Raw genomic sequence first — 22,000 nt, 5'->3', positions numbered from 1 at the left:
TGCTAGTGCTGCGGCGTCGGATTGATTTCTGGTACATGTATCGAAGTCGAAGTTGGAGATTATTCGGTCCTATATCACAGCTGATATTCTATAGATACCTTTTGCTGCCTAAAAATTGTTTCTGTAGGTAACAATTGTTTGAAAAACAATATACATACGTACTACGCATGGTTTAATGTTGAAAAAACTAGTAATCATGTTGAAAATGTTCTTCTTTTGGCGAATCGGAATAGAAAATAAATAATTTATTCTTAACAATTGATAAACGACGTGCATTGTACTCTAAACATAATTACACAAACACATATATTCTATTGATTAACAATAATTTCCCAAAACAAAATGTTTCTTTCATGAGAAAATGAATAGAATACTGAATATTAATCAATTAAATGTGGCACAATAAAACCAATGCATCTATTGGGAAAAGTAAGTACATTTTGGTTAAAACAATCAATTAACTTCCTAGCTTTTGTCTAATTATAAACACTTATCAGAAGCTTCAATAATCAATGCTTTCAATAAGTTCTCTTGATCTGTCTCAGATTTCTCCATTTTTCTTCATAGAACGAAAGAACTGTACATTTATCGATCAAAGTGCTGCATTCAGATTAAAAGGGAAATTAAAAAGGAAATTAGAAATACTTATTTATCGTTATGTTTGTCGGATACAAGGGGTGAGTCATGCTGGTCACGACCCCAAAGGCTGCTAGTAGTTTTATGCACATTGCCTGCGGAAACGTGGGCAACATTTAAAACATTGTGTTCAAATATTTTGTAAATAAAATGTTAACGACTGCAGTCATCGTTTCAGCTAACTATTTTTAGTAATAAATGTTTAAAGTTCTACTTCCTTTAATTGCTTGAAAAGTTAATTATAAGAGTTCATGCCCTAGTGTCGTTTTCAAGGCCGATTTAATGCTTTTTATTGAAACTTGCTTTTTCTCCGTTAAAGATACGTCATTTGAGTCTTCTTCTTCTTCTTTTTTTTTTTTTTTTTTTGACGATTTTATTTAATTCATCGCTATTGCAAACAAAATTTCGTAGTTGGCGCCATTTAACACGGTTGATTTCTAAATTATGGGTTTGCTAGTCAGTTTATGCAGATTTTCTATTGTCGCCAAAAAAGAAAGTAAACAAGTTGCCTAACCTAGTGACGTGCATTTAAAGGCGAAGTACCAAAAAACATATCAAACAAACAATCAAAATCCTTAACGAGAAAAAGTCAAAATCAAAGTACTGACTCGATTCAATGCACTAGTTAGTTATTTTAGTTGTTTTAAGGGTTTGTGCAAAACATGATAGATATTTTTTAAAGAGAAATATTTCATTAAGTTTCAAACGCAGAAAAACGTTTTCTAAAAAAGAAAAAAGGTAACATTCCAGAATATTTATTTTTGTTAAATTTTGTAATTGGCGACATTCAATAAACTTCAATTTCTAAATTATAGGTTTGCTATATACTTATACGCTACCGACAGTCAATTAAAACAATTTTTCTACTGTAGCCAAAAAAGAAAGTAAACAAGTTATCCAACCTAGTGGCGTACCTATGACGTGGAAGAGCCGAAAACATATCAAAAACACGTTAAAAACCTTTAACGAGAAAAAGTCAAAACAAGAGCACTACCTCTATCAAATACAAGAATTAGTTTAGTAATATAGGTCATTTTAATGTTTTTGCCAAAAATAAATAAATAAGTAAATAAATAAATAAATGAAATATATTAAAAAATGGAAATAAATGATTTATTATGCTTTAAACGCAACAAAACGTTTTCTAAAAAAAAAGATAACATTGCAGAATATTTATTTTTGACAAATTTTGATCCAAAGACGCTTGGAAAACGAAGTGTCATCGATCAATATTGCATTCGTAGGGGTGAACGATGAGAGACTTAAGCAGGCTTTGCCTGCAGCAACTCACCAAATCCGATGATTGTGTTCAATATTCAACAAGAAGAACATGGTATGAAATTATAATCCCCTTACAAATTCCGAGCAGGAAGTTTATAAAGATGCGAAACATGAACTTCGCGATAAGAATAGTTGGAATACGAAAGGAGGGAAAAATTTTATTTACCGTCATTTCCGAGCATTCAATGCAAAACTGTTTATTTACTTTTCTGAAGATGCGTAGCGTTTTTAAATTTTTCCGGCAAATTAAAATGGAGCTGCTTTGAAGAAGGGAGAAAGTTTTCCGGAGCAATATGTTTGAAAGTGAATGATGTAAATGGTGGTTTTCTTAAAGTTATTTTGCCTAAACTGTAATAGATATGCATAAATTATTTTTGAGCTTGCATTAAAATATTCAAAGGTGCAGTTGGGTGAGAAGGTGCAGAGTTAATGTAAAATTAAAATATGCCGATTAGTGTCTTCTCTTGACTAGTAAGAGTTGCGTTTGACAATTCTTTGCATTCAGAAATTAGTTCGAAATATTGGGTTTTTCTTTTGATGCCTGAAAAGTTTGTGTATGTCCGTGCTCACGGGAATGTATTCGACACGCAAGAACCACGCTACCATAAAAAGGTAAAACGTTCTTTTGTTTTATACAAAATAATAGAATGCAATTTCTAAACTATGGGTATGACAGTTTAAAAAACAAAAAGAAAAAATAATAAAACTACCGTTCAAACCTACCCTGAATTACATGCATAGTACATGTATAGAACTCCGAGAAAAAATAAGACGAAAGAAAAAACAGAAAAGTTTGGTACTTTCTTCTTTAGGAATCCCAAATTTCATTCAAATTGTTAAAAAGTCGCATGCAAAATTATTCTTTTGGTAGGTGACATTCCATACAGTTATTACACTTCGGAATGCTTTATATGTAATAAAAACTAATCTCAAAACAAAGATTGGGATTGGTTTTTCGTATTTTCTGTACATTTTTTCAAAATAGTTCAAACATATCTAATACCTATACGAAGACAATGTTTATTCATTCATGATTCATGTTTTCAAAGCTCAAAAATTACAATTTTGAATCTAAAACTAAAAGAACGATTCGAAAAGGTTTTGTCATATAAATGTAAATTAGAATTGAAGTTGCTTGACAGTTTTGAAATACGGCATGTTATTTACTACTCTATGCACTTTAGTAGGGATGTTTTATGCATTTCAAAACGAGTATTTGTCTTTAGAGAGAGAAATATTTGTTGAATTATGCATTGTCATTTTGCCTCCATATTTGCATTCACGTTTGAAGTGCGCAACATAATATAATTATTGTTTAGGAAAATGTAATTCGAAATTTCCATTTTTTCTTGTTTTGAAAACAAGTGATTTTAATGTTTGTGATCCTCATTTAAATAATAGCCAATGATTGAGTAATGCTCCAGACGTCATCAACAATGAAGCTCGCGCCATGGCATAATAATTTGATAATGTGTGTTGGAAATGTTTAATATGCAGGGAAAGGCTTTATTGTGATAAGGCTGAACTGGATCCGGTAACTTAACTGTTTTACTGGTAAGACTGTCATTTCAGTGGAATGAAGAAACGAAAAAGCGCTCAATTATGAACGCTATCTACTGAAGTTTAGGGTTAAAATATAAACTATAAAAAAATCACCAAACAGGGAATTGCTTCGTTAAAATAAAGAAGAACAGAAGCAATTTTCACCCGTCATACCTTGACAGGCGACTCTCTAGTATGTGCAAAAATGATATATAACCCTGACTTTTTAATTAGTATTAATTGAAATTTCTCTTATCTACGATCAAAAATGGTAATTACGCGTTAATTTCTTTAAACGTAGCGATTCTAAAACTCGAAAAAATTTTTGATTTTGCATATGTTTCTTTTATTTTCCCAAAATAGTTTCTTACAATATCTTAATTATTGAATAGGCACAAACTCTTAACAGTGTGTGATTTTTTTTTTTTTTTGCTCTTTGGAATTTTCATCTACTTCTCAAGTAGTCTACGCTTTTTTTCACTACACACAATGCAAATAGTTATTTCGGAGAAATGTATTTTTTTACAAATAACATTTTCCTAAAGATTTCGAAAAATAAATATTTCGTTTCTACATTTCCCAGCGAAATCTAGTTTTCTTTCGATAGTAGCAATATTTCAACGAGTGGCAAAATATTTCAGGAAAAAATAAAATAATACTATTTTTGAAAAATGAACTGATATAAATTATTGTATAGAAAAAAAAATACGTAGAAAGAATGTTATTTTTTCTTCTATCCTATTTTTAATTCATATAAAATGGGTAACTTTCTTGTCATTTTAAAATACCATATAACTATATTTTGTACCACGTGTGACGTCATGTCTTCTCTTTCACCGGTTTTTCTCAATTAGAATTTAGTTGCTATCGTAGAAAGTTCTTAATCTTATGTGGTTTTAACGGGACACCCTGTATTCAACGTAAAATTTTAAGAAATTGTCCATCAATGATGTCAAGCTTTCAGGGCAATGGGGTTCGAAAAATCGTGAAATTTTGCAGTAAGGGGGAGGGAAAATGTAACATGAGGTGTGACATCACATATTTTGGTTGCAAAAACTTCGTAAATTACATTGTCATAGAAGTAGAACTATTTGGGCACTTATTTTACTCCTAGCAATAAATCTGGCTGTGCAGTGCGTATGTGGTTTTAACGAGACACCCTGTGTTCAACGTTGAAGTTAAAGAAGTTGTCCATCAACGATGTAAAGCTGTCAGGTGGATGGAGTTCGTGAAATTGTGATATTTTAAAACAAGAGGGAGGGAAAAGGTAACTTGAGGTGATAAATTACAGTGTCAAAGATGTAGAATTCATAGGGCACCTATTTTATTTCATGCAATAAATCTGGCTGTGCAGTGCTTATGTGGTTTTGGCGGGACACCTTGTATTCAGCGTAAAAGATAAAGAAGATATCCATCAATGACGTCAAGCTTTCAGGGGAATGGGGTTTGAGAAATTAAGATTGGGGGGAGGGAAAATGTAACATGAGGTGTGACATCACATATTTTGGTTGAAAAAAGTTCGTAAATTACAGTGCCATAGAAGTAGAGTTCTTAGGACACTTATTTTACTCCAAGCAAAAAATCTGACTGTATAGTGCTTTTGTGGTATAGACGCGACACCCTGTATTCAACGTTAAAGTTAAAGAAGCTGTCCATCAACGATGTCAAGCTGTCAGGTGGATGGGGTTCATGAAATTTTGACATTTTGAAACAAGAGAAAGGGGAAAAGCAACATGAAGCAATAAACTACAGTGTTATGGAAGCAGAGTTTTTCAGGCGCTTATTATACTCCAAGCAATAAATGTGGCTGTGTAGTGCTTATGTGGTCTTGACGGCACACCCCATATTCAATATTAAATTTTATGAAGTTATCCCTTAATGATGTCAAGCTTTGAGGAGGAGAGGGCTTGAGAAGTTGGGACAATTTGTAACAAGGGGGAGGGAGGGGGTAATATGAAGTGTGGCGTCACATATTTTGGTTGAAATAAAACCTTTTTTACTGTAAAATGTTTGTAAATTAGTGACACGTGTGATAAAGGGGGAATGGGATGGTAAACTGGGACACTTTGTAACAAATGCGTAAGGGTGGCAAATATACGTAGGGAAAAATTTGTGACATCTTCTATAAACAGTCTCTGATGGGGTAATTTTGTGGCATACTGAATACCTACACAGAAAAATCCCCAGTTTCACCGACATTTCAATTTTCCCCCCAGTTTAATATATCAAAAGGTATGTTTGAAAATGAAAAGTGGGGGGCGGGGGTCGTGTTAGCGAAACTGGGGAGATACCGTTGTTTGAGATGATGGTTTTATAATCTAACAACGAAAATATAAATGATTGTTTTTTTCCGTTGAGAATAAATTTTACTTTCAGCAACATGCCTTGTCTATGATCAAATAAAATGTGTGTCTCATACTTTGTACTTCTTTTAAATCCTCATTATACGATGTGCTTCAAGAAATTTGATTTCTTTCAAAAGCGTAAATATGTTAAAATACTAAAAAGTTATTTCTTAACAGTGAAAAATAAATATTGTTGTTATAGTGTTTCGTTTCTGCAAAAGAACATTGCGAATTGAGGTTTGTTGAAGAACTTTAAAACTGCAAAAACAATCGAATCCTAAAAGTGCTAAGTTTCAACTGCTGGTAAATTTTCATGAACAAGCTCAATGAAAAGGAATCACTTCCACGTGATATCTTGTTCATCCTCATGTTTTGAGACTCAAGACTAACGCGAATCAGTGATGTTAAAATTTCGATTTATAGCCAGCTTTTTGGCTCAAATACTTCTTGGTCATAGCTTTGGGTCAGACAACCAAGCAGCCCTTTGATGCCTTTTCAAAAAACAAGAAGCCTTAAATCTTCATTTTGGCATGTGACCGTGAGTTAAGTTGTAGAAGATTTCGACCCGCAATTTGGCTGTCCAACCGAGGATAAAATCATCTATTGAATACAAACCAGGTTTTTTTTTGCAGATTTTTATACAGTTCATCGAGCTAAGAATGTTCATTAATTTATCATGGCTAGAAAGTATTAAATCATGATTAGGAAGGAGTGAAAATTTCCTAAATTAGTCAAATAAGTAGAGTGATAAACGACAAAAGTTAAAACCTTGACTGATTTAATATTAGTTATTATGTGATTTTGTTTTTAATTTTATTTTAACGTTTCTGCTGAATATATTGAGAGTTTTCTTCCTGATAAATGTGTTACTAGCGATCATAACACAAAAATATTTTTAAGGTCGAGGAAATATGTACATAGTTTCCATTTTGAATGTATATTTTAGAATTTTTAAAAAATATATTTAAGTACAATATGTAAATTTAAATATAATTGCGTGCAGTTTTATGGTCATTTTATATCATGTTCTAGTAAAAACCTCATATTACAGCGATGGCAAATACTTTAGACTACCCTGATAATAAACTCTAGTTAAAACGCAATAAAACTGCTTGGCGACAAATATTATGCTGATTTATGTGACAGTTATTTCTATATGACATTTTCCACCCCATTATTGTTACAGAGGCATAACTGGAAACGATTAACTTTTATCAAAAAAAAAAATGTGGGGATCCGCTCTGTTTCAGATAACATGAAAATAAGTGTCTTAATTAAAGGCTGTTTATGTTTTTTTTACAGTTAGAGTGAATATCGTAAAAAATATGTGTGCATGAGCTTTACTGCTGCAACGTTTTCTTGTAAGTCGTGTGCAAAACCGTTTTAAATGGAAAACCTTAATCCAATAACTTAAAACTACACAAAAATTTATATTTTATTGCTCTTATAATTTCGGAAATCATAAGTGAAGAGGTTTTTTTTTTGATAGATTGAATCAAGCAATGCTGTATTATACTAGTAATCAATGCCATAAAACCAAGGTAGCACCTTCACTTGTTTTATAATTTTCAGTTTCTTTAAATGCAAAATAAGATTTTAACATTGCGCTGCAGTCTCTCGCCAATGACTGCTGAATGAAGTGAAATAAAGTACGACTCACTTTGTTCTGTCCAAGTAGGCATCTGCCTTTCCCGTGCAAATTGAAATGTTGCCTCTTAAGCCTCCTTAAATCACCGCTAGGTGGCGTATAAAAGCTCCAGAAAAGCTAACCAGCAATGAAATCCAAAGCTGATTTAGGGTCTAGTTGTTCAAGAATTTTAAGCAATGAAAAAAAAAAAAAAAAGAAATATACATATATATTAAGATTAAAACGTATATACATTATTTTTTTGTGTTTTATGCTTTGTATAACAGGACTTACCATCTGTATTTAATCTAAGTACATTAATCTTATGAATTAGCAAGGAGAAAATTAGTTATGCGAAGTAATACCTTGCTGTTCTATTAAGAAGCCAAACGAACGAATGTGTAAGGGTGTTTTTACCTTCAGATAGCGTTTTCTATGGTAAAATGGTAAGTATTGGACACATAGTTTGCGCTGGTCTTGTTGGAAAATAAAAAGGCATAAATCTAGCTGAAACTCATTCAAAATAAAACATTACACAAACAATCTTTTATATTCAATCTTTTTTAATTTTAATTGCAGAACAAAACTTCATGTATAAACAATACAAGAAATAAAATGACACCCATTTGGCAAAATCGCACCATTGCCTTTTACTAATATTTGAAGTATGCATACATTTGATTTGTTAAATAAAAACATTAAAAGTTGTAATCAAAATTCCCAATAACAAAGTCATATTCTATATTTTTTCTTTCAGTTTAATAAATTAATTGTAATAATAAATTTCTAAATTTTTTTTCAGCTTATTAAAATTCAGTTTAGAAAAATAAACTGAATTTTTAAAGTTTAATATAATTTTAATAATTCAGTTTAATAATTGAAAAACACTTAACTTGTTATTGTCAGATCTTAATCTTATTTTATTAAATGAGTCATTCAAAGGCCTATTTGGTCGTTTCCCTATGAACTTCTTGATTTCAAAAGTTAATAAGTAATAATCTCAAAAGCTGTTAAAGAATAGCTGAACGTATTCAACCTAGTAGTTATGTTATCTCTGTTAAAATTAAGAGCTCTAAAATTTTAAAAATGAATATTTAAAAACCAATACATTTTTTTATATACAACCATATTGTCTTCTGAAAAACTGAGATGGCCTTAAACTAAAATATTGATCCTGTTTAAGTTTTCAACTATCATTACTACATATTTTTGTTGCTACAGATATATATTCGTTGGTATGAGATTTACAATATATTCAATTATGTAGTCAAAAATTCCTTTCTTTGTTATTTTTCTTTTTTGAAGGGGCCAGTGTATTCGTTCATCACTGGTCATTATAGCTTCTCTAGCACCTTCCCATTTATGCGGGCCTTCTAATCTATACTGATATGAAAGGCAAGGACCGAACACCAGTCTCAAAAACAATTTGGGGTCTGTAAATAACAGTCTCCAGAAATTTGGTTTTACCCCAAGTTCGTTCGCTAGTTCGTCCATAAACTGAGAGAAATCGACACGGAGGGTCATTTTTTCACTTGGAGTATATCTCTTCTCATTTTCGCAATGCCGTCTCTTTATCTCTTTAATCATTTCGTTTTCAGATGGAAGTTTGTTTTTACCAGCAAGAATACTAGCAGCCAATCTGCTTTGTAGTTCAATGATGGGCCAACTGGGCCCATAAGGTAGGAAGAAGCCAATGATTGATAAAGTAGGATGCGGCAATTGTGGCGGATACATACATTTGTACAAATTTATAATTCCATTTTCATTAACTACTGTTCCGTTTTCAAGAAAAGGAAAGTCATATGTGTATCCAGTAGCCATTACTATGACATCTGCTTTCGTTTCTGTGCTTTCATCTCGAAATATGACTCCATTTTCTGTAAAGCAACCAATGTCTCCTGTTTGTTTTACTGCTCCAGACAGAAGTTTCGCCGCTATGTGGTCATTAACCATTGGATCTTTGGAAAGAAGGTGATATTTCGGTTTTATAGCATACAATCTGTGGTCGAAATGGCGGTCCAGATAAAATGTTTCTACATACCAACTGCATAGGTTTGTTGGTAAAATATCTAAAAATGTAGTCAAGTATCTTCTAAACATGATGTAGTCAATGGGATATCCGCTAGGGCCTACGCGGTTGATCACAAAAGCACCAGATCTGCTACTCAGGTATACCTGCAAAAACATGTTCAGTTTGCTGTAAAATTATTTCAAAAATAAAAGAAATCTAAAGCAATAGGAAAACACAAAATCATTGGTATATTTTAAATAATGGTTTACGACAAAAAAAAAAAAAAAAAAGAAAGAAAGAATACACAGAAAAACTTAACGATACATGCTATGTCTAAGGGTCTTTTTGACCCCAAGCTAAGTTTTTTTTTTACTAACTACTTTTCTGTATTTTCATAAAAAGCTTATTCCTTCTTTAAATTTTCTTAAATCATCGTGCTGTGCAATAATATAATGTTTTCAAGAATATTGAACTTCTTTTAAATCCAAACTTAAGGAATATACCTAAAAGTTTGGGCATATATCATTTGAACCCTTTTTAAAGAAAAATAAATGCAAGCAAATTTACTGATGCTGAAACAGAGCATAAATTCAAAAATGCCTCTTAGAAAATAGCATTGTCACAACTTGTAGCATTTATATTATTGTTATTATTTTTTTTACATAGAAGAGAGCATAAGTCGCTAGTTTCTGGATTGCAACTGAAACAGGGTTGGTTGTTTTAAGGGTATTTCTAACCTTTTTTAAATGCTTCATTATTCCTCCCTAATAAAGTCCTAATTTCCCAATCTGTATTCATATGTTTTTAAACTAATTATCTTTGCTTACTTACGGTCTGTACTTGGTACATACGCACAAACTTAAACGGATTTTTTTTTATTTTGGCATTATTTTTTTCAATCAAAAATAAATGTTTAATTGTAGCAGATTATTATGAGATCCGGTACGTTTAAAAATTGAAATTTCGAGGAAATAGTAACTTAAAATGTACATGAAAGCAAAGAATTGTTTTTATTTTACTAAATAAAATTTGTAGTATTTGAATGGGACATTTTTTTCATTTGCATCACTAGAGATCCATAAACATTGATTTAAGATTTATATGAGCTCACACTCCTAGTCAGACAATGTCACCAAAGATCTATTAATGCTGTTTTAAGATTCATATATTTTTAAATCCGTCGTATTTAATTGGATCCATTTTTTTTCTTGCTGCTTCAAATAATGCAATCACAATTAAGGAGGTAGATTTCATATTAGTTTTGAAACCCTAAAATGTTAAGGGGCACAATTTCAGTTGACTCCTTTTCTTATTGTTAAATTATCTCATTACATCTTACAGGGGAGCTAAAATGAAGAGGAAAAAAAAGCGAAGAAACTGACAATTTTCGTATTCCGCATGCAAATGTGTGTATGTTACTGTATACTGTGTTCACTTAGAAATAGCATAATGTTTAAAACATTTGTATTACTGTATTAACATTGATGATTTGATTTACAAACATTTCATTTCTAAGACTATTTACAGATATAACATTTTTTTCTTGTTGGGACAAAGAAATTTAATTCAAAATTAAAACTTATATCAGTGCTCGAAAAAAAAAAAAGAACTGCAGTGTGTCGATAAAAACACACAATCGAAGTGAAACTTTGTGTTACAGGAAGGCACTAAATAGGGGATAGGATTGCATTGCCTGTCATTTTGATAAACTCGATGAGACGATTCCTCCTACATTCCCTGCAGAGGACAGGCCAACCTCTGTCTATAATCCATTTCGGTTCCAAAAGCGCTATGGATCTAAACTGTTTCGAAAATACTTGAAAATGCGTTTTACGACTGCCTTTGGTTGCTATGTCGTAAAAATAACTGATGAAAAGTTGAGTAAAATGCACTTTCAGCAAATCTAGAAATGTAACTATTTTCTTAAAAGAAAACATTGTACATCGGGACATATTTCCCATTAAAAACTCAAACTTCATACCTAACTTATTTTAAATGAGAACAAATGAACGTTCTCCTTTTATCAACTGAAACAGTGAATCAAACTAAATATCTGAATTTTAGACACCAGTCTTTTTTCAACGCGATTTTCGTACACATGCTAATATTGCCACACAGCGCAGTCAGACTGACAATTACCATGGCTCAATTGACAGAGCGCTAAGCGTTGAATGCATCGGATCCCGGATAGGGTCCAACCAAAGACGTTTCAAACCTATTCACGACAACATTGTATATTTAAATGGCGAAAAAAGTGAAATGCGTTGGTTATACACGCGTCTTTCAATGGATGTTCTGTTAATAACCAACAGCTGTACTCAATGCAGTACACTTCACCATGAACAACGAGAAATAAAAAAACGCGTAAAAAGTGCATGTGCGACTTTTCACACACTAACATTCGTCACTTCCGTCACACAAAAATTTGCCGATCAGAATTTCAAAGCCCACTTATAAAAATTTTTTACTTCGAAATAGTAAATATATATAATATAGGACTTACTTGTTTTGCAACTCTGCTTATTTCCACAGCAGCATCAAGTGCCGAACAACCAATCCCAACAACTACCACTCGTTTGTCTTTGTAACGTTCTACGCCTTTCAGACTATGAGTATGTAAGATCTCTCCTTTGAAATCAGATTGACCAGGAAAGACTGGGATATATGGATTATTTATATGACCAATGCATACCATGACACCATCAAATATATCAGTTTCCTCCTCTCCCGTTAACCTATTTCTTGCTGTTACACTCCAACGTCCAGTTGTTTTGTAATCTTCGGATTTCCTCACTTTTACCACTTCCATATTGTAACGGATATACCTCTCTAAATCTTTACATTTTACGTATTCCTTTAAGTATTCATATATTTCAGTGTGCTTCATGTAGTTGTTGAATTCTTTTCTTGGAGGAAAATTGCTGAAAGCTCCCATTTCTTTACTGTGGTTGATGACAGTAGTTGGCATAATTGAAGCAACACCAACTTCTGATTCCTCTCGATAATACCAAGTTCCACCCAAAGCGTCTAACTTTTCAAAGCAAACTGGCTCCATACCTTCATCTTTAACCATTGAAATTGAAGATACACCCGAGAAACCTCCTCCAATCACAGCGATGCGCTTTGTGATTGGTGCCATTTCTATAAAGAAAAATAAAAAAAAAAATAATTTTACACAACTGTTAGTTATGAAACATGACTTCTTAGGTTAGAAATCTATCTCAATATTTGTGATTTAATTACTTTTCTATCGGTTTCTATTCCAGATTTTCTTAGCTCGTATAACATTTTTTGTTGTACAACAATCGATAAAAAGTATCCTCATTGTATCTTAAATTTCTAGACATGAATTGTTTCATGGGGTAGAGTTGATTTTAGGTTTTTTCACACAAGGAAGTCAGCATTTTTGCTTAACTATTATAATAAATGCTATGTACATAGCCTTTCTCACATTGAGGCTTTTTAGGTATACACATATATTCAAAAGGAATTTTATGTTTCTTTTTAAAGATTAGATTTAATTTTTCATTTTCATATTTCCATTTGGATCCAATTTTGCAAGTTATTTTATGCACATTTAAACTTTACTCATAATTTTTAGTTTTGTCAAGCACTCGTTAAAAAATGTTCTGTAATGCAATATCAGTTGCTATGATATAACACTACAAATTTTTAGGGATTTAATGCGTTGAAAAACTATCTTCGGTAAAAAGAAGGGAACAGTTTTCAGTTTTCCATTTGAAATTAGTCCTATTAGTAGAGTTCCAAGTTTCTTATCGATGAACCTTGAGGCAGTAACCTCATTAATCTCGTTATTGATCTCATTAATGTGTATTACAACTAATTAAGCACGAAACAGAGTTTTGTTTCTCGATTTTTTACTGAGTTTTTAAGTCTGTAACATGTTCTGCAGATGCTTCCTGTTATATTTTTTTCCATGTCAAGCATTTGTTATTTTTCTTGTATGAGAGAAAGGTTAAGTTAGTGTACATTATTATTGTACTTTTTAAGATAGCAGCTCATTTTAGTACGAATAAAATTTTTTCACCAGCTAGTACTAAAAGTTGCTTCATTAATCTTGTTAACATTTGCAACATTTTTTCATGTAAGTAAATTTTATAATTTTTTGAAAACTAATAAAAATGAAGTTAGTAAACATTTTCCACATTTGAAGTTAAAGCATTAACACTAAAGCTCTTAGGGTTTAAAAAAATACATAAAACATGCGCAGTTCAATCTCTTTAGAAGTAATGATTATCTCCCGATATTTCCAATAAAACTATTTACTCATACAATTTGCAAAAAGTGGTAATATTGCTTACATAAATAAAGCATTGCTACTTTCAATAAAAGTTTTTAACAGTTGAAATACTGAAAAAGTTTGAAAAAAGTAAGGTAAAACCAACAGCAACTAATATTGCACTAATAGTTGGCACTTATACAAAAAGAAAAAATTAAAAAGAGAAACATAGGCAGACCAAAATATCAGCTAAGAATTAGCTGAAAAGAAAACAAGAAAATTTAAGTAAAGGTTTATTATTTGTAAACATATTTAAATTTTCTATTATAAATTTACTTTTTAAAATAAAAAACTACTGCTATTACATTGCCAACTATTGTGCAGTTTGAACTACTATTTTCGTCAACTACTGGGAGTTTCACAGTTATTTAAAATAAATGGCTGCTAGCAGTAATGATAATGCACTTTTAAACATATTGTGCCTTTTGATAGAATAAATATCAACACATTCCTTTGGATTTTTTTGGACCTGTTAAATTCGATACTGTAACAGTAGAACCTTTGTGTAAACCAGGATAACAAGTTCACTAAATCCTTTAAGTCGTTTAAGTTCAGATTATTTTCCGTCCAAAATCTTAATATTTAAAAGTCATTCTACAAATAACTGCTCTATAGGGGAAACTGCTGTGCCCACGGATGTTTATCGGGAAATTCCTGGTATTTCGAACGAGATCGGATGGGGGGGGGGGGTCATCATGTGTGTCTCAACCCTCTCCAGTATCTCAGGATATTTCAACTTCATCAAACGAACGAGCAAGAACTAAGCACAATTTTTCGGTTTTAGTAAATAGTATCTAAGTTAAAAAAAACATGTACAATTATATTTTTCCCCACTTAGTGGATTGTGTTATTCACTACCGATGTAGGTATCACGTTTCCCTATGTTTTCAAGGTGCTGTTTCTGAATTTTAATGTCATGAAACTATTGTCCTGTAAATGTGACTGGATTGCAAAACCAAAATGGCGTACCTTTGTACCCAAGGACACATAACTATGTGTACCCTCGAACGGCAACCTTTAGTGTCCTTGAGTCACAACCTCCCAACCGAGTCTTCATACAATGTGAAGTACGTCAAAATGATGCCATATCGTCAACGTCAGAAATTTACTTTCAACAATGATGATGATTCCAATGAATTGGAAGAAGGGCTTGAGGATATAGAGTTGAAGTTTCCTCCACCTGTTCTAGGATCTCCAGACCGTCAATCCCAGTTGTTTCCCTTTTGAAGTCGACTTTTCTGGGTTTTTGTAGGGTTGACTGAACTGCGTTTTTTGTTATGGGTTAATTTCGTTAAAGGTTTCCATTTTCGTATAAATTGAAGTAATTATATAGGTGCATAGAGAGCCATATTAGTCATGTATCTAGTTTTTTTTTGTTTAAAAACATAATATACTCTCTCAAGAGTAGTATATTTCTTAAAGGGTTCACTGATGTTAAAATTAAAGATAACTAAAAAAGGAAGAAAAAAAAAAACCTTAGGTATTCGGTAAATTTTCGGAGTTTGATTTCTGTTGGACTTTTTGTTCACTGTTTCTTTCAACGGGTGTTGGAAGTATTTTTAAAATATAAAATGGCATATGAAAATGTATTGAGTTTCTCAAACCTATTTATAATTTTTTTTTTGAATACGTCCATGGATACAAAGACTACTGTCCATGGGGTCAACGGAGTGTTGTACCCACGGAAAAAAAAGGTTAATTGCCTCATTAGATGATAAGTTGCAAATTCTGCCATTCAATTTTACCGATCGATTATCCATTTACGGAGGTCAGCGAAAATTGGTAAGTAAATTTTGTCCGTGGGTACAGTAGCCTCCCCTACGTTTAAGTTTATGCACGCATATCTTCGCAAATACTTAAGGTAGTTTTTTGCAATGATGTGCATAACATTATATTTTTGACAGAATACAGATACAATATACTTATATGTGTCATTTTTAAATCTCAGGATATTTTCGCAAAGAGTGTGTTTGTAATGAAATACGCAGTACGATCTAAAATTGTGGGTAGAAGTGTTATAAAACCTTACCAAAAACGTCCACCTTCAATATAGTCATCTTCAGCGACTATGAACTTCTGCCAACGTTCGTATAACTTTTGGAAGCACTCCCGGGGTTAATATTAAACTTATTTGTGTTTTAAATTATTTTTACAATTAGTCAAGTACATGCGAGGCAAAGCGGATGGAGCAAAGTGAAACAGTTTATTTCGTTTACTCATTAAATCATTCACTAAACCACTTATGTCATTTAGTAATTCAATTATATTTATTCATTCATTAACTTATTTCCTTATTCATTGACTCCTTTACTCACTCATTTTTCTTCATATATTAATTATATTTAGTTGTTCGTTTATTGTTTCATTACATTTTCATTTATTCATTCATTCGTTTACTTACTGAGTTACTTGATAAAAAATATTTTTTATAATCGAATAGAAAATACCTAATTCGAAAAATATTTTATTTTTACTTTGACATGAGGGAAAAAAAAACTTTTTTTTGGAAATGAAAATCTTCTGCCAAAAAATTAAAAATACTGTTTCAATTCAAGTTTTATCATAAAGCACAATGATTTTACTTTATGTATTGCAATTTTAATACAAATTTCCATTTTGTTCATTTTGAAAAAGTTCAGTCATCTTAGCTATTTCACTTTGTCTCGCATTCCCCTACGTAGTCACTCAAGGTGACTATTTTGAAGGTGGATGCTCTTTGGTGATGCGAACTGCTCAGGGTAAGGTTTTACAACTTGTCCCCGAACTTATGTTTCGTACCTCGTGTACATTATTGCTTTTGTTCAACTGTTTATTAGAGAACACCGATCAGTGAATGAATACTACCCAGTAAATGAACACCTCGTACATTTTGTGAAAATATTCGTTTTTAAAAGCTTTGTAAAAAATGATTTGACAGTAGTAACTCCCTTTAACTTTTACAGAAAAAAAATGATTCGACAATGCTGAAATTGTCCAATGTTTGGGGTGTTTATACACTGGATCGGTGCACTTTTTTAACTTCAACACCTCAAAAAGCTTTAATGCAAAACCATAATGTTCTCACAAGTCTTTTTAAATAACAACCTACATCATTTATTGTTTCTTTATTGTCATGTGGCAAATACTAAAATTTTTAACGATGCTATGAATTTTTGGAAAATGAAAATTCGCTTAAGGGTTCATTCACTGGTCGGTCTACCTTTCAAAAATCTCATTTTATGTTCTTTTTAATTGAAGCATTCCGAAAAGCTTTTTTATAGCACAATAGTAAAACTTTTAAACTGGCAAGTAGTAATTGTATTGCACATTAAACATTAATTGTATCGCATGGTAAGTTTTAAGGATTGATAATGCATTTTTAATAAGGAGTCTCATTTTTTTTGTGGAGGAACCTTTTAATACCTTCTCAAAAATGCAAATTATAGTCAACTAGTTCAAGATGTAGCCTAATGTAATAGTTTAAAAAAATCCCAAAAAATGAAAAATTTATCTTTAGCAGCCAAAATGATAGTTTTATGTGAAATATTAATTTACTTTTATAAATTTCTTTTGAAAAAATTTTTAAACTGTAATTAGATACATGTATTTAAACATTGCTAATTTAAAACTCCTGTAACTGGTCGGTTTCCCTGAGCTCTATATTTTAATTAATTTTATTTCCGTAATGGTAATAAAAAGCCTTTTTTAAATACGCAGCTTTAAGTTAGCATATTTTAGAAAGTAATCATTAAAAAAATTCTAAGCAATCTGAAGTTAAGCATTTTGAATTTCCGAGTATGCTGTGCAAAGACATTTTTTTTATGAGCACATAATAATGACATACATAAAAAGCAGTGGTGCCAAATCTTTTTCTACCTGAGAGCCGGACTTCATATTAAAATGATTCTCGCGGGCCACAAAACGTATGAAATTTCAGAAAATTAAATTTTTTTCTAAATAACATGGAAAGTATGGAAAAGGAAAGAAAATTAAAATACAATAATTGTTGTTGTGATTACTACACTTCTTTTATTAAATGTGTCTGTTTTTCAGTTGACACTTTCTGAATCTTTGGCTCCAAATTTGAAACATTGTCATTAATCGTGCTTTGCGTTTTGTAACATTAAGTAAAGCAATGGGAAACACGGATCAGTTTCAAGGGCCGTAGGTGTGGCACACTGATGTAAAGTAATGAGATGCATTTCACATAGTGGAAAAAATGAAGACATTATTTAATGAAAGTAGTAATGCTTAGATAGCAGTAGACTTCGACAGTTTAAAAAGAAAAACGTATTTACTTTTATTCACAGAAAAAGTTTGATTTCATTTCATAAAAAATTGTATTTAAGGTAAAACCTCTTGAGATAATTAAAGTTAACAAGCCAGGTTAACACTGGTACCAGCAGATCAGCTAGAAAAAACTGAAAGGTAAGCATTGCAAATTTAAACACCATTTTATTATTTTGTAATTTTTGCTTAATTTGGTCATTAATAATATTAAATTAAAATAGAGAAAAAAATGGAAGTAAGCAATATTATTATAGGTTCCAGCGGGGGATAGTATAAAATCTTTGATCTTACCTGTTTTTATCTTGCAATTGTGCTATAGATAGAAATGCTTTCTCATAACATAGCTTTCGATGGTAAAATAATTTTAACCTTTTTAATCTATATCACATAAATAAATTATGATAAGAGAAATCTTGTTCTAGAAATTTATTCCTTTTATCAAACAATTCGTATTATCTCGTTTCTTATCTTCTGAATATCATTTTTTCAAATTATGTGTATTTTGCCAGAAAAAAACGACAGATATGAGATGATTTTTTTTATTTTATGTATTTGCTAAGGAAATACAGGAGCTTTTAAAAATTAAATAGCAGGTAGGTTATTTAACTTCACTTGAAATCACAAATTTGTAGAGGTTTTTTTTTTTTTTTTTTTGTTATTAATAAATACTTAAACAAAAAGTCTAATAAAGATGACATCGATTATGAAATACATTCTTAAATACAAGTCTTAGCAATTTTCTTTTATTTGTGTTTAACCGATATTATTACCCAAATACTTAAATAAATCATGTAACGTTAATGATTCGTAAATTGTATGTCACTCATTAAGTATTGCATGCTAGAATCATCACTCTCATTCTTGAAGGAAGAGAAACCATGGGAGCAACAATATGGGCTTGTTATACTAAAATAAATGTTTTTTTTTTCTTCACCTTAAACATAATTAAATAATCAAGTCTAAAAATATCCCTGCGAATCTTTTTGCTGTGACTGACAATTGTCTCCCTTTTAGAACACTTGGAAGCACACTTTCCGGAACAGCTTACAAAACACTTCTCAAAACACTTTTCGGAACATTTATTTTGTTTGGCACTTTTCAAACCCTCTTGGGAACATATTTGAGAACATTTTGTGAGAGCTGACGCATGTTCCGTTCTTTAAAACACTTTGCAGCACCCTATTTGGGACGCTTTTGAAAGCATTTTAGGAATACTCATTTGATGCCAGTAAGTTTTTCTGTTTAGTTCACAGTAATCTTAAGAGGCAGCAGTTAACCACTGCCGGACAATGGATATTCTTCAAACAAGAAAGACTATTCTTTTTAACGGCATCCGTGACACTAACCGATAGTGATTCATTGTTGAAAAAATTCTAGTTTTCAAAGATTCAATTAACTGAAAACTAAAAAAATCTGATGAATTTATATTTGTTCGAAAAAAAAGGGATATATTTCACAAGTCTGCCCCTTTGGGTTCCCAATCTGTTCTTAATTGAGCCCTCCATTTGTACTAAAATGTTCCCTCCATCTGTACTCAAAATTCCCATCCATCTGTACTCAAATGTCCCCTCCAGGTGTACTCAAATGTGCCCCAAATCTGTACTCAAGTGTGTTCCCAAATTTAAATTTAGAACTTGACACATTCGAAACTGATTTGGAGAGCATTTGAGTGCACTTTCTTTTTAACAGAGCACGTTTGGAGCCCATTTTGGTGCACTTTAACAATTTTTCTGAATTAAAATATTCCAAACTTGTCTCTCATATTCTCAGGAAATTCGCAGTGTTTTGGCAGTTGAAAAAGTCTAGTGTTTTTTTTTTTTTTTTTTTTTTTATGTCTAACGAGTTTATGTTTTGACTTCATTTACAATAATATCAAAATTTACTCCCCGAACCTAAATGAAATTTTGAAATATTATATGAAAAAAGATGGAGAAATGGTGGCATTAAAATTTATCATTATCATTAATTAGCCCTGAAGATTAATCTATCGATTATGAACAGCCGATTAATCGTTAATCAACCTATTTGTTTATCGGCGCATCCCTTAAGCTACATATAATTCGCAAAAGTTTTCGACAAAATGTTTTTTTTTTCTCTTATGTTTTAAAAGTTCCGAACCTGAATGACTTCCTTGATCATTCGAAAGATCTCTCAGTGTAAAATATACAAATTAATTCTGGGAGTCAGTTTCAATTACTTTTGCTGTTCCCGAAAAATGCAAAAATTAGTAAAATATGGCCAGTAGACCAGTGAGAGCATGTAACGTGCTACAGTAGCTTATAGAAATAGTGGTATGGACCTTAACGAAGTTTGCCGACAATATAGAATCCTGAAAGCAACTTTAAACAGTCGCATGGAAGAAAAAACATGTTTGTTGTTACCTTAGTTACTTATTAGAAATTTTGGAGATAAGCCCTCCGAAATAGGAATATAGTGAATCATATTTTGAAGCTAGAGAAGACGTTTTTGGAATGACTTCCGAAAAATGGAGGGAATTTGCCTTTCAAGAAGCTGAGAAAAATAAAATGGCCCTCTGATTTAATTTAGACAAAAAGTCTGCTAGTACTATAATTCTCTGGTAGTTTGAGACTTCTGGTTTCAGGAATAAAATGGTTAATAAGTTTTTTAACATTTTGGAGTACAATCTTGCGTCGAACAAAACTTTCAAAATTGATTTAACAAAATTCTCAACAGTTCAAAAAAGGTGGAAAATATATTAGCTAAGAAGAGTTTTTCACAGGTTGAGAAAATATCTAGTGGTGAACGAGGTGCGATGACAACAGCTGTGTGTTGTGTAAGCGCTAGGGTTTCTTTTATGTTCCTTTTATTCGAAAATAAAGCATTTTAGAAAATAAATCTTTTTGTCTACAACTTATTGTTATTTGTCCTGTTTATTGATCACCCGTTATAAATGTTTGTAAGTGGCGAATTGATTTTTTAGTTTGAGACAGTGGTCCATCGATGGAAACTCGATGGTCCATTCATAGCAACCGGTAGCCATGAATGGACCACATGCAAAATTTTTTATTTTTTATTTCCATTCTTTATTGGGTATATTTATCAAGAAATTGAATGTTATTATTAAACGAGAAATATACTGAGATATTGTTCCTATAACTAACGTGAAATTTGAGTTGCATTTCCTTTTTAAAAAATCGAAAACTGTTATGTGACTCATTGTCGGAAACCTTCCCCTAACTTCTTGAAACTTTTTTTCAAACTTCCCCTTCAAGAACATACGTTTTCTTAAAAGATTTTAGTTTTTATTAGTTTATTAAGAATGTTTCACAAAAAAAGACAACAATAATAATATACTAAAGAACTTTGAATGCACCAAATAAATTCTCTGAGAAAGTAAACTGCATTTATTTATTTATTAATTCAGAAAAAATGGGCAAAATTTTTCTGTGTGTTTTGTCTCCAATGTTTGTTTCGCATTTGAAACTTTTATGCGAAAAATTAATAAATTAGCTTCTACTGTTTAGAACGATACACTTCTAGAGATTAGATCACTAGTAATTTATTTGTATGAAGGTAATTAAAAGCAATTAATAATATATTTCATAATGATTCTAAACTGAAATCTTGTTCATCCCTTGTTCAGTAATTTACTCCTCGAATATTAAATTTAAAACAACAGCAACAACAACAAAAATTGTAATCTAAGCTACTTTTTAAACTCTCCTTTTAGTTGAACAAATGTTCATAAAAATGTTCTTAAGTATTTTTATGATGGTTAAAACCATTAATGTTTGTCTGTTGGTCTTGTAATGGCATCATGTGAGAAAAGTAACATCAGTGAAATATTAATGGCATACTAATGCATTGTTATAAGAACGCAATTTTAAACATAATTATGTTACATAGAACAATTAACATGCTACTTAAATTTTTTTAATAAGAGTTTTGATGTGTTTCTGCTTGTTGGCTATAAAGAAAATATAATGAAAATTTCTTGATTTAAAATCGATATATACTGCAACAAAAAA

General features: G+C 31.3%; 1 protein-coding gene across 1 annotated transcript; it reads right to left on the bottom strand.

Annotated features, from left to right (window-relative positions):
* Nucleotides 1–8,012: 8,012 nt before the first annotated feature.
* Nucleotides 8,013–18,359, bottom strand: LOC129217399 (flavin-containing monooxygenase 5-like). Its single transcript, XM_054851695.1, has 3 exons — nt 18,303–18,359; nt 11,946–12,583; nt 8,013–9,606 (listed from the first exon to the last, which is right to left on the bottom strand). Exons 2-3 carry the CDS (start codon nt 12,579–12,581, stop codon nt 8,647–8,649), a joined length of 1,596 nt encoding a protein of 531 aa, XP_054707670.1. The 5' UTR covers nt 12,582–12,583; nt 18,303–18,359; the 3' UTR covers nt 8,013–8,646.
* Between the last annotated feature and the right edge of the window lie 3,641 nt (nt 18,360–22,000).

This window comes from Uloborus diversus, chromosome 2, assembly GCF_026930045.1.
Source record: "Uloborus diversus isolate 005 chromosome 2, Udiv.v.3.1, whole genome shotgun sequence".
In the NCBI taxonomy this organism is placed as follows: domain Eukaryota; kingdom Metazoa; phylum Arthropoda; class Arachnida; order Araneae; family Uloboridae; genus Uloborus; species Uloborus diversus.
This window is presented reverse-complemented; position numbering and strand designations above follow the sequence as displayed.

Excerpts from the sequence above, each read along its gene's own strand:
- LOC129217399 (XM_054851695.1), bottom strand. The coding sequence starts at position 12,581 with ATGGCACCAATCACAAAGCGCATCGCTGTGATTGGAGGAGGTTTCTCG. Across the intron at positions 9,607-11,945 it reads TAAGCAGAGTTGCAAAACAA|GTATACCTGAGTAGCAGATC; the intron begins GTAAGTCCTATA and ends ATGTTTTTGCAG.